At 37.2% G+C, this 13201-nt stretch overlaps 1 protein-coding gene across 3 annotated transcripts in view; it reads left to right on the top strand.

Annotated features, from left to right (window-relative positions):
* KHDRBS3 (KH RNA binding domain containing, signal transduction associated 3) overlaps positions 1–10974 on the top strand; it is an 89257-nt gene extending 78283 nt beyond the window's left edge. For 2 of the 3 annotated variants that reach the window (XM_057429772.1, XM_057429771.1), the window contains 2 exons: positions 3408–3466; positions 6740–7354. In XM_057429772.1, coding sequence (XP_057285755.1) covers positions 3408–3466; positions 6740–6831 — 151 coding nt within the window. In that variant the 3' untranslated portion in view covers positions 6832–7354. Of the gene's footprint in view, positions 1–3407; positions 3467–6739; positions 7355–8265; positions 8323–10661 lie in introns of those variants that run through there. The other variant, XR_008974965.1, reaches the window with a different exon arrangement.
* The last annotated feature ends 2227 nt before the right edge of the window (positions 10975–13201 follow it).

Genomic DNA, 13201 nt, shown 5'->3' with positions numbered 1-13201 from the left:
GATATGGGGGGTTTTATTATGGTTTGTCAAGATATTTTCAGAAACAATCAGCTTAGCAGGAAAGCCTGAGAAATTCAGGTCATTCCATAAGACCTTTGAAGGCTTATGTTGAATACTTCTAAATTAAAGTATTTTAAGACACTTCTCACAGCACAGGGGTTCTAGAGAAATGGCAGGAAGCTTCCCTGTCCTCTGTGTTACTAGATAAAAAAGCTCTTCTAAGGCTTTACTTTATCAGTGATGCAGTGTTAAAATCTGAGGCTGCTCTTAGGCTGTTTCCTGAGCACAGAAGAGGTGCTTCCCCCTGGCTTTAAACTACTCAAGCCTTACTTCAACCTTCCTCTAAACACTGTAGGATTAATGGCCAGCCCTCAGCAGTTAGACCTAAGTTTATTGTTGTTTGCCAATCATTCTATATCATCAGGTGGTTCCAAGTTTCTATATTGACATGGAATATCCAAGTGTGTTTTACTTTGCCATCTCTTGTCTTCTCTTGTGTCAGCCCAAAGACATTGTGCTGGAATGGGGATTCAAAAGAAGTTAAATACGAGCAGATAAAAGCAAGGGCTCTATGTACAAATGATGTGAATTGCAGCCAGTACTCCAGTGTTGACTGCACTTGTACTGTTTACTTGATGGTTAGGAAGATGCTTGAAAACTTAACTGACTATAGCATGTAACGCAGTTATCCATCTACAAAGTAAGTAACTGCAGAAGTAAAAATTAAGATAATTGAAGAAAGTGGCCTCAAGACATTTCACATAAGAAAACACAGGAATTCAAAGCAGACTCCAGGTTTAGTCTTACTGAGTTAAAAAGGATAGGATCCATGGAATGCTTTTCCTTTCCGTTCTGAAAGGAGGGAGGCACATGAGGTAAAGAAAATGTTTTGGTCTCTTTTTATATGAGCCAAAATGAAAAGAATAGGAAGAAAAGGGCTTTCCTTGCAGAATAAATCAATTAAAGGGAGGTAGTTTGAATAGTCAGTCAGAATGCTAAGCTGCCGGAGAACCTATATAAAACCCCTAGTCAAGGATTCTTTTGCACATTGACATCATGCCTTCTGTCCAGAGGAAGAATTAAATAATATAACTACTTAATTCCTCACAACAGAATTGACCTTGGCTATCTCAGTTAATGAGTTCAAATGTACAGTCTGCGAACAAGCTTGATATTGCGGGTTCCTTTGACTGGGTTTCCCTTTAGCAGGTGATTGCTTTGGAGAGGAAACAAGTTTTGTAAGCTGTAACTTCCTATACAATACCAGACTTTCCTGTAATTCCTCTAAAAGCACAATTATCTTTGGTCTTGGTTATGAACTCCATGAGCTATTCAGACTGTCAGAGATAAAGCGATCTTCAAGGTTTCCTTTTTACCCAGAACTCCTTACACCCATGTGCATGCACCCTTTTCTTTGGGTCATAGTCTTTAAGTTGTCTTATCTGAACTTTTGCATTTGTTTAACATACAGTTGGGCTGAGAACATTGGCTTTTTTCATAGAGCACAAATGAAAGCAGTCAATGTATTGAATTGCACTAGGCAACTTGTCTTCCCATTTTAACATGCTTTTTGGACAGATTATTTATTCTGAAGGGTTTGTTAACAGAGATGGGTCATGAGATGATAGACTTCCAGTGTAAAAGAGGTTTTTTCTTTCTAATATTTATTCATTTTGCAGTTTATATTCTGTAAAATGACACTTTTTTGTTGTTTAGTAGTCATTTTCTATAGAATGAAACTCTACAAAAGTCATTCTGACAGGGTTGACAGATACAGGGATAGGGCTCAGCTGCTGTAGACTTCTAAACTTGTTGACAGCCTTAAATAATCAAGTGCTGTGTGGAAGGATAGTGAATGTCGGTTTTAATTTGGTGGTCAGAATAAAGCTGCTGCAGGGCAAAATTGTTATTGCTTAACACTTCAAACTTTGACCTTGTTATTCTGGGGTCCCCAGCACAGGCCTGACAAACCACAGATAACATAAAGGCTTATACAGATACCTTTTATATGCACTTCATAGGGCATTCTGGTTAAGTTTTTGTTTAGGAAGCCTTATAGTAGCAATAATGAATACTCAGCCACACTTTTCAGATATACATTTGCACACACATTAGATACACACCAGAAATATGGTAAATGCTCCATCCCTGGCACTGTTCAAGGCCAGGTTGGACAGAGTCTTGCGTGACATGGTCTAGTGTGAGGCTTCCCCGCCCATGGCATGGGGTGTTGGACCTGGATGATCTTAAAGTCCTTTCCAACTCAAACAATCCTATGATTCTGGCCTTGATTATATTGTGGGATTTGAAACCTTGTAATTAAAATAAAAGAAACTAAAACACCAACAACCCAAATGCAACAAACTATTGCTAATTCCTGTTCAGGCTGTAAATTGCTTTTTCTCTCAGGTTTTTAATTTGTTAGCAGTCAATCTAATGATAGAAACATTTTGTCAATATTAGTAATTACCTGCAAGTGATCATATATTAGCTATTTCCTTCTCACTCACAAGGTAATGACTTTATATCATCAGTTTAGAGTGTCTTCCAAATATTATCAGCCCTGGGTCTGGCTGTGGTTAGAAAGAAGAGGAAAGAAACAGACTTGCTTTTGATGCCCTACAAACATGTCTAACAGACTTCTGTCAACTGTGTAAAAAAAAATTACACATAGCTATACTTACCTGAAATATGAAAGCATTATGGGAAGGCAGTATGTAACAGGACTTGTTCTTCAGCTTCCATTCAATGGTCTTAATACACATACAAATGCTGTCATGAAACTAAAGACTTTTCTTTTATGGTTAATGGTATTCATACTTTTGGATCCTAACAATCCTAAATTCCTGTTTTTAACTCGGTTCCTGTTGTTACTTATTTGCCTGTTAAAATGATAGCATTTGCATAGAGGTACATTTGTCTTGAAGACACTTAAGTAACTTGCTGATCAGAGATTTATATAGTTGCTATGTCCTTTATTGCATTTCTATCAGTGAATTCAAAGATGCAAAGGCAAAACACGTGGCAACAGTAGGTTATGAAAAGAAGTTTGACAAATGAATTGGTTCGCCACCTACACCTCCTACTCTTCCTTTGCTGGCAATTGTAAGATCTTCAACCTTCCCAACGATATGATTTTAAACATAAAAATCCCACATCCACATTAACACTGTGGATCAGGTGCTCAGTGATGGAAAATATCCTAATGAAAGTAAATGTAGTTTCTCTTCTAATAAATGACCAAACAGCACCTACATTCTCACTGTCATATGAATGCTTACCTGTCTTGTCTTAAGACATGTCTATAATCCTTTAAGCTTTCTTCTTTTCAAAGGTAGAATGTGTAATGATAAGCACTGCTTAAAATGTAACTGCTTTTCTTGTTCTGTTTCCCTCCTCTCATACAGTGGAGCAGATTACTATGACTATGGCCATGGACTGAGTGAAGAAACATACGAATCTTATGGTGAGTAGCTTTGTAAGCTGAATGACTACAGTAGTACACTCTTGGAAAGATATAATCAAAGAACTCCTATAAGACAAGCTTCAGCTCTGCCCTGGGTAACAGCTGTTCAGTGATCCCTGCATCGCCACATTGATCTTTGTGTGGTTATTGAGAAAAATACTGAAGGGGATTGTCTGTGGTCTCTCAGCGAACATAGTTGTGTGAAACTAAAATCAAGGAAATAGAATATCAGAATCTAAATCAAGTATCCTTTTCCTGTCATGTTCAGTGAGATTTAAGGCAAAAACATGGGGCATAGGACCTTTTTTCAGGAGCTGTTTGCAGCTGAAAGCAAATGCTGCTAGTATGGCACAACTGGCCACACTTGCTAAGAACCTTAGTACCAGGTAAGGACATGCTGAAGTTCTCAGTTGAGTCAGGGCCTAATTGAGTGCATTTTAGACTCGTATGGTCTTTTTGTATTAGTTAACTTTCATGCATCAGTGTTGGGAAATCGAGCAGGGAGTCATTATGTAAAGGTTATGGAGGCACTTTAGGTAGCTAATAGACATGAGGGCAGTGGGTTACTCATATGGAGACAAAACAATACATAATGAAGCAAAAAACATATGCCAGTGCTAAAGATCACATTTTTTAAACCTAGAAGTGTGGTAGTGACACCTTAATTAAGCGAAATCTGTTATGGATTAGGAGCATAAAGCATGTTGAAAGGCACCTTTGCCTAAGGGATAAATGTTAAATCTCTGGCTAGAGATCAGAGAAATCTAATCTAGATCTCTCAAATCTCAAACACTGGAGGACTGTTAGGAACTAGTGTGAAGGAGCTGTGATTCTGGTTTATGGATGCCTCAGTGATTTTAGAGCTCTACTTAGTCTTCTATGGTGTATTTCTTGACCTCCATTTAAAATGCTTCCTGCTGGGAACTAAAATGACCTCAACTAAGTTGTGATAAATGCAACTCATACGGAAGTTTACTCGGTGTTGTCTGCTTAATGTAATTATTTTGCTTTAAAGGGAAAGTTTCTTCATCAAAAGAGGTCACTTGAAATTCCTCTATCCCCCAGCACTTTCAACTGGTGTTGATTTATATATATATATATCTTAAATCTTTATTTCAGCATTAAACTGTTTTCCATTATAAGTGTAAGACTTGTAAGACTATTTTGTGAATGTAAATTTGATGGGGAGGAAATATAAGAAATTGATTAATGTAGATGGTTTCCCCATCAGCCTATGTGGGCTGTGGTATTTAAGGTTGAAAATATGGATTTTTTTCATTGCTTTTGCATTTAAAGTTGTTTTTGTATTTATCAAAGCACAGCCACTCAGAATATTAAGTGTTGTATTTACTCAAATTGAGAGGAAGACTTATAAATACCTTGAAGAATGATTATGGGTTACAGCCATGTTCTTGCAAATACAAATAGTTATCCACTTTATTTAAATAGCTGACCTTCAAGTGCATCCTTAAATGCAGAGTTAGATGCTAACAACCATCCTTACAGTACGTAAAGAACATTAGGTGCCTCGAGCTAGAAATTCATGAGGCTGCATAGTGAGCAGAGAGCTGCCTAGTGCTGGCCATGAGGAAACACAGATTCCCAGGAAGTACCTAAAGTTTTCCTCCTGAGAAGCTCACTTGCCAGTCCAGAGAGATGAATATCAGCATTTTTAGGATTCGGATCCCTGAACGGCACCAAAATGAAAGCTGATAAAAAGGTGACTTTATCATACAGAGATAGGACCAATTGCTTGAAAAGGAGCAAACATTCCCCTTAAACTGTAACCAACTTTGCGCTTAAACAGTTCCTTGCAGTGGTGCTTAAAAGCTGGGATATCTTTAATTCTTACCCCTAGCTTTTATTGCTAGGCTAGGGTTCTCCTTGCTTAATACAAGCCTTGCTTTCTGTGTGATTAAGCAGCGCAAGAGGTTGCTTCTCAAGTATGTTGCTGTTATCAGATTCCTGTGCAACTTGCCTGACGCAGAAGCCTCCAGTTTTTATACCAAGTTTGAACTTTTACCTCTTGGGCAAATGTTCTGGCCACAGAGCTATGATGTATAACTTGGGCTGTGCAGGCAAACACCTACAGTTTAAAAACTAAAGTAGTTAGGATGAGATTTCTATGAAGAAATTGTGAAATTGGACCCTTGATTTACAAGGTTCTTGTCACCAAATTTCAGCCAACTATCATCTAAGCAAGTTATCATTCAAAGTGCAGGGCTCTTTGAATGTTAACTTTGATTTATTTATTCTAATGGGCTAGAAAGACAAAATGATGCCTGTGTGTTAGATTACAGTACATTTGGATTCCAGCCTTAGCTTCCAGATTGTATTGGGTTCACACCTCTCTGCTCAGGGCAGGGCAATTTTCCCAAAGTAGACAAGGAAATACATAGCACTGTTTTCAGATGTATTTGCTTTGTATTTGGGGAGGGGTGGTGTTTGTGGGTGGCTTTTATTTTCATTGGGGTTTTCTTGTTATTTTGGTGTTTTATTGTGTGTGTGCTTTGGCTTTTGCCTTTCAGGGATGATTTAGTACTCTAGTGTTTACTTGACTGAAGTTTACCCAAGTGCTGTTTCATTATGCTCTCCCTCTTGCTGTGAATACCTGGCACAGTATGACCCTAAATTAAGACAACACTTTGCTACTTTCTGTTAATATTTATTACCACTGAAGTGTTAAATATAGTTTGTTTAAAAACTTCTTTCATTGTCAGTTCAAAGAAGCAATTTTCCTTGCTCTCAATACTTTTATAATCTGCCTTTGTATATCTTACATTTTAGAGGAGAAGTGTATGCTTATAGTGAGGCTGGACATTACCCCTAGATTATTGGAAGCTACATGTGTTTGTGGTGATACTGGAGGCTTTTCTCTATTGGATCGCATATCTGAATTAAGCTTAAGTTGGTACTGATGCCAAGGAACTTAGCGTAGCTTATTTGCTTATGTGGAATTTATATCCTCCATTCATTTAATCCCAGCATAATTATTTGTAGGTCTCCTACTGTAGCTGACATTCCTGTGTTTCTGCAACAAGCAGGTCCACCTGAATGCCAGAGCCCTATATGTTTTTGCTGTTAGCCTGTCTCGCTCCCTGCTGTTATGTGCATTGTGGGATAGCTTATGTGTTGTACACAGATTTTTTGGGGGTCAGTTGTTAGACTTTGTAAATAAAATATTGCTACTTAATTCACAATTCAATAAGGACAAAATAAATACATCACCTGAGAACACTGAAAGGGCTCTAACTATTGTTTCCCTTCTTGTAGGTCAAGAAGAATGGACCAACTCACGACACAAGGCACCTCCTGCAAGGACAACAAAAGGAGTCTACAGAGACCAGCCATATGCCAGATACTGATTGTACTGTCTGATGTTGTGAAATATCCAATCTCCACCAGTCCTGTATACTGTTCAAAGTAATTTTTTCTATGAACAATCCCTTTTTATTAACTCAAAGCGCATAAAAAACCCCTGAATGGATGGACTGAACCTTAAAATCTTTTGTTGAAAGAACAACCTGGACAGAAAGAAATGTAAACCGAGGAACTTTGTTATTTCCAAACTGTATTTGAGACAAAATAGGTGATCAAAAAAATAACCTTTGATTAACTAGTGTTAAACAGAAAAATAGGTTTACTAAATCTGTTAGTCCATTCTTTTAACAGAAGCGTAACCTTTTATTTTAAAGGTTTTCAGCAGTTTAGTTTTTAGCTTTTCTTTTCAGTCATTTGCTAGATTCTCTCTTTGCAAACATGCGTAAAAAGGGAAGCCAATTCCAAATGCAAATAATGTGGTATTTTGTAACTCAAGTCTTGAAATGTTCTGTAGTGTTAAGCAAAGTTTTGCCCTTGCTTGATACTAAATAAACTTTTGAAAGAAAATCAGTGTGTGTGAGATTAATTTTATGCTTTATCTGATAATAAAACTCCATAAATAGTAGTAAACAGGGAGAAGTGTTTAACAGCGATCACCATAAAAGGCTCATCTTAAACATTGCACCACTTCTTTAAAACAATGGTATAAACCTAAATGTTATCTATATATACTTACAGTAGATTAAATGCTGGTTAAAGTATCCAAATGGTATGGATCTGCTTGAGTGCCACATTAAATCAAAATCTTTATTTTTTGGTTAAAAATGGTTTAAAATAGCTGAATTTTCTGGAAAGCTGTGATTAGTTTTTCATCTTGTTGAGCATTTTTTCACTAGTGCAACTTTGGAATTTTTAAGAGCATTTTGGTACCTTAATGACCACCTCGTTCCGTGCTGGAAGCAATAAACACAAAGCTTTTAAAGACTTTCTGACTTGACTAATTGAGGTCGCTTTCGTCAGAGGCAGAGGATGTGTAACCCTTAAAACGGTCTTCATTTGCAAAGGTAAATAAATCAAATCAGATTTTAATCTCACTTAATTTATCTTTAATATAAGCAATAAAAGCAGGGAGGCTGCAACTTAGCAAGTTTCCTTTTAGAATGTAGGAAAGACTATGAGGACCCTAAATTCTCCTTTTAAAAGGTTTAATTTGTATCAGTAGTCTAAAAAGCCTTAGCTTAGCTAGTTAAATTTGGTCAAACTATTCCCTATTAAACAACTGTAAAACCTCATAACCAATAGCTTGTAATATATTCTTTTCCCATAAATTCTAGTAACTTAAACATTACAGATGTTACCTAAAGCTTTTTGTTTATTAAGTTTCTATTAATTATAGTTTTATTTACATTGTTTTCTTTAGTTATTAGTTGGAAACCTTTTAAATTTAGTAAAAACATCTTTTTTTCTTCTCTTGTCAGGAAACCCACCTCCTTGGACAGCCAAAAGAACAAAAAACTGAATCTTCTGATGCTTTGGTAGGTATTTTCACTCATCTGTGAAATTATCACACGAGTAAAGGAGTATTTGATCAGGTCCTTAAGTCTTTATACACAAGCCTTTAATTTATGTAATCAGTGCAGGTACTAAGTTGTAGGTCATCAGAAATCATTGGCTCTGTTCGGTTCCGATGTGAAAAGCTATCATTAAATAGGACATTAAACTGTCCCAGTGTGTGGACAATGTCCTGTGGCTGTTTATTGAGAGGTATACGTAGCTTTGACAACATGTCAACCAAATAAGTATTTCATTGGACCGAGGAATGAAAACGGATGTGATTTTGTGCTGGTAGTGTTCAGATGGGAATGTGAAACTCTAATCTGGTCAGCAAATACTTCTAATAGGGTTTCCCAAAGCTGAAGAAAGCATTTTGTAGAATTAGTTTCTAAGTCAAGCATTTCTGCACAAGGAGCAGACTGATTTTTGGCACAGAGGAAGGAGAGCAAATCCATTGAGAAACATTAGCTGAAGAAATAGCTAGCTCCACATTTTCCAGTGGATTCAATATATAAAGAAATATTGTATTTATGCTCAGATTGTGTTTTTTAAATAGAACAGGTTTTTTTCTTTATTTCCTATTTGGGATGGTAGTTTTTCTTGCTAACCTCATGATCTCAGTGCCTTTAGTTGACATCACTTAAAAGTTCTCTACTTTGAAATATTGCATACATTGCACTGCCTCTGCATGCCACAGTAAGTTTAAGAGACTGCTGTTATAGACTAAAGGAGCTTTATGTCCATCCAAAATGGGTTCTTTAGCATAGGACCCTTTTGAGGTTAGGAGAACTTGGAGATTTCTGCTCTCTTGGGCTCAGATGGCAAAAATTTGATACCGACTGCTGGGACAAAACTGAGTATGTAAATACCTCCCATCTTAAATCACATATGATCAGTTACATTCAGACATGACAAGATTTTATTTGCAAATATGAGGTTTAATATTAACCAAATACAATGAGACTTCATGGGCTGAAACTAAAATACCTAGGAGCAAGGATGGCTAGTAGGCAAATAAGTGAATCAGGTGTGAATTTGACCACCTGTAATATTTATCCAGCTCTAGGGGTTTTATATGCCATCTTACTGTCTACTACATGGAGGATGGATGTATCATAATGCATTTGCGCTGCTTCTCTGCTACTCTGCCCTGAAGTCCTATAAACTCTAAATTACTTCAAGCTCCGTTTCTGGAGGGAAAAAGTGTGTGCCTGTCAGGTCATGCAGAGGCTGTTTGAGTGCACCATAGTGTTACAGGATGCATAAGACTGGATGTTGCAGGTCACATGTGTAAATGAAAATCACCTTCCTAAGAGCACTCTCATCCTATGGTTGAAGTGGTTGTTTTGGTTGTATGCTAGATGTGCATCCCTTTATGCATGTGGTGCTCCTGTTAAGTAGCGGTGGCCTATGTTGGTGTGAAAGTTTGAGTCCAATTTTGTTCTTTTAATGAGTTGCAAGATCTGAATTTGATGTATCTAAAAGTGTCCATGTATTGAGCATAATAGTGGTATTAATTTTAAATCTGTTAGGTGCCCCATCCCTGGCAGTGTTCAAGGCCAGGTTGGACAGGTCTTGGAGCAACCTGCTCCAGCAGAAGGTGTCCCTGCCCATGGCAGGGGGCTGGAACTGGATGAGCTTTAAGATCTCTCCAACCCAAATGACTCTCTGATCCTATAAATATCATTTCTTCCAGCATTCCACATTCTGTTTCTCCTAAAAAAATAACAGTTGTATCAATTCTTATGTTCTATATGTGTGTGTACAATAAACTACATCAGTTCAAACTACCAGTGTTAGATAGAAACTATGTATTTGCAGTACAGAACTTCTCTTGGCAGTACCTGTAACAACATGCAGTAGTGTTCTGCTGTTGCATTTCTGGGGGGTTGGAGGAGTTTTGTTCTCAAATAAAACCCATCAGATGTTGAACAGAAGGAAAAATAATAAGGTCTCAAGACTTAAAATGCATCAGTGTGGAAGGCAGCCTTTCTTTTGTGGCAAATTAACCTTGAAGCGTTTTGCCATTTCACTGGGGTTTTGTATTCTTACACTGGTCAATTGCTGTATGTAACTGGTCAAACAAGTAATGTTAATGATTATAATTAACCATATAATTAATTTGCCTTTATTGAACCACTTTATCCCATTTGCATTGAATTTCAGTGTTAGCTCCTGCAATATTTTCCCTAAATCTACAAACATTTATTATATATGTAATTGTCTGGTCCTACTGCTTACAATCTGGCAATCTTAAAGAGTATCCATAGGTGCTGTTCTTGGGATTTATACAAATAAATGATGCTTTCCTCTTTTTCAGGAACTTCTGCCATGACAATTATGGACTGCTTAGAGCACTGAACTTACCTGTGTGCCCAGACAACACTGAGATGGGCTGCAGAGTATGAAAATCCTGTATTTCTTGTATAAAGCCTTAAAGTGTATAAAAGTGTACACTTCTAATAGAATTGTATATTTAAAATCTTCATTGTTGAGTGATGCAGCAGTGTTTTATTTGGAGCTCAATAAAAACTTTTCATCCAAGTTCCTGTTACAAAGCAATAATGCAGCCTCATGTTCCTCCAGTGACTTCTTTAGCCTTACGCAGCAAGGGTAAGACAGCGTGTGAAGTCTCGTGACTAGAATTGAAATGGTTTGGGCAGTAGCTTGTCTAATGGGTGAACAACATGGATAAGTTAAAACGAAGATCGGTATCTTACGCTGAAGCTTTTCTTAATAGCTAGTTGTAAAAAGGTCTACTTAAAACAAGACTCTTGGCTAGAAATGATACTCTTAACTTCCATTTCCTTCAGAAACTTGCATAACATGGTGTTTTAATCTCTGTCAGTTATACTCTGCTGATTATTCTCTTTCACTTGGTGTTTGCATAGAGATGTTTTCTTTAATACACAGCCACAGGTTTTCTAGTAGTAGTGTTGGATGAGGCTTTTACACCCTGACCAATCTTGTATCTAAAGGTCACGTTTCCTCAGTGCTGTTTTATATTAACAGTGATTGTGATAATTTGTAACAGAAATAAAATTCTGATAATCTAATTTCTTGTGTTCTTTTTCCTAAATACTGCTTGCAAAGTACCAGTGAACGATTTCTCAGTGATGTTTCCATGAAATGAGGTTTTTATTCACTGAATCTCAAAGAAAATCCCAAGAAAAGCATCGTTTGGTTCAGTCTTGTTTATTTTGCCTTGAAAATAAGCAATATCACTGAATAGCTTTACACCTTTTCTTTGACATATGTTCCTAACTTCTAATACCATACACTGACTATTGCAGATTGCTGTTAACCCTGGTGCTGTTCAGAGTGTCATGAGTAAGGAATTGCTTCTAATAGTAAAAAAGCCTGTATTTTTAGCCTTCAGGTATTTAATGTCATTTTATAAGTCAGTCTCAATTTGGGAAGATTTTTCCCTGCCATGGTCTCTCTGTGTTCAACTGCATTTCTGCAGTGTTTTCCACAGTAATTATTAAAATAAGTAAAAGCAAAATCCAAAACCTTTGAACAAGTACAAGACATGTATAATAATTAGGCTGACAGGCAGGAACCTCTGGTGTGGAACTGCAGCTAACACTTTAGGTGCTAGCCAAGTATAAAACTGTATCTGGATACTGTGGGGTGAATTGAGATAAGCAGAATGCAGTTTCACTTGCTGTAATTTGGACTGGACACCAGGATTACCAACACAATCTCATTTGAGGAGTGCTGTGAACTATTTAAGGAGTGAAGTATCAAGGCTTCCACTCTGGAGTCATGAACAACAGAGATCCTTACTGTCAATACTTAAGGATTTTGGTGGTATGACTTATAGTCACACTGAAATATCCAGCAAATCTCATAGCTTTCCTGAGATCTTGTCTGGTTACTGAGTGGGCTAACACAGGATGTGTTAAGGTCCAGTCAAAGCGGGTTGACTGCAGACTCTCCACATGTTTCTCAGGCAAGTACTTTGCTTATTTCACTAAAAGCTTTTGAGGATTGACTGTTCCTATGCTTTGAAATCAGGATTTCATTTCTGCTGGGATTTATTGCCACTAGGTAGAGATTTTTATTTCTTGTGATTGTGTTTTGAGTGAAGCTTGGGTCCAATTGGAATAACTTGGTCGTTCACTTCAAGAGACCATGTGTGTGTGTATATATATATATGTGCATCCTGCCTGTCCTGTCATTGATGACTTCAACCTACACTGTGCGTGTAGTGCTGATGCTCTGTTGTGTGATACCAGTTCTACATGACATGTCCTTGCTCAAAACCTGTACTTAAGGCAATGAGCCTGCTATTTCATACGAATTTTTCCAAGCTACATCACAGTCTTTCCAATACTGCTTATCCTGCTATGTGGATGTCTCCACATTTAGGTACATAATAAATGTATGAAATAACTTGAGGTCACATATCTTTCTAAATGATGTTGCAAAGGATACATTTCAAGTTGGAACTTTGTTCTTCTGGGCAAGAAAACTGAAGATTAAGGGTCAAAATACAGTGTTAAACTTTAAAATACATACATATATAATTATTGGTGATGGGATCAAATCTGCTCGAGTGGTTCTGCTTTGATTTCTCCACACAACTTTGCAGTCTCTTTTATCTATTTTAATATTATAGATGGATTTTTCCAGCAGGCTCCCAGTTGTTGTAGAAGGCCTAACTTGTACTAGGATTCCTAGGTTACCAATGTCGAAAATCTCAGTATTGGTGTGGCTGAGTAAATGCACACCAAGAATCAGAGGATCTTTGACTTTAAGTTTATGATAAAGACTAATTGGCTGAAGGGTCTGAGAACTGTTTTCACAAGCTCAGCAGTTTTTGCCCAAGTTAACTACATTTGTTTAATGGGGAGA

The sequence above is a fragment of the Pezoporus wallicus genome, unplaced genomic scaffold (assembly GCF_028554395.1).
Source record: "Pezoporus wallicus isolate ANWC-B61680 ecotype Strahan unplaced genomic scaffold, APGP_CSIRO_Pwel_v1 contig_7545, whole genome shotgun sequence".
Taxonomy (NCBI): Eukaryota; Metazoa; Chordata; class Aves; order Psittaciformes; family Psittacidae; genus Pezoporus; species Pezoporus wallicus.
This window is presented reverse-complemented; position numbering and strand designations above follow the sequence as displayed.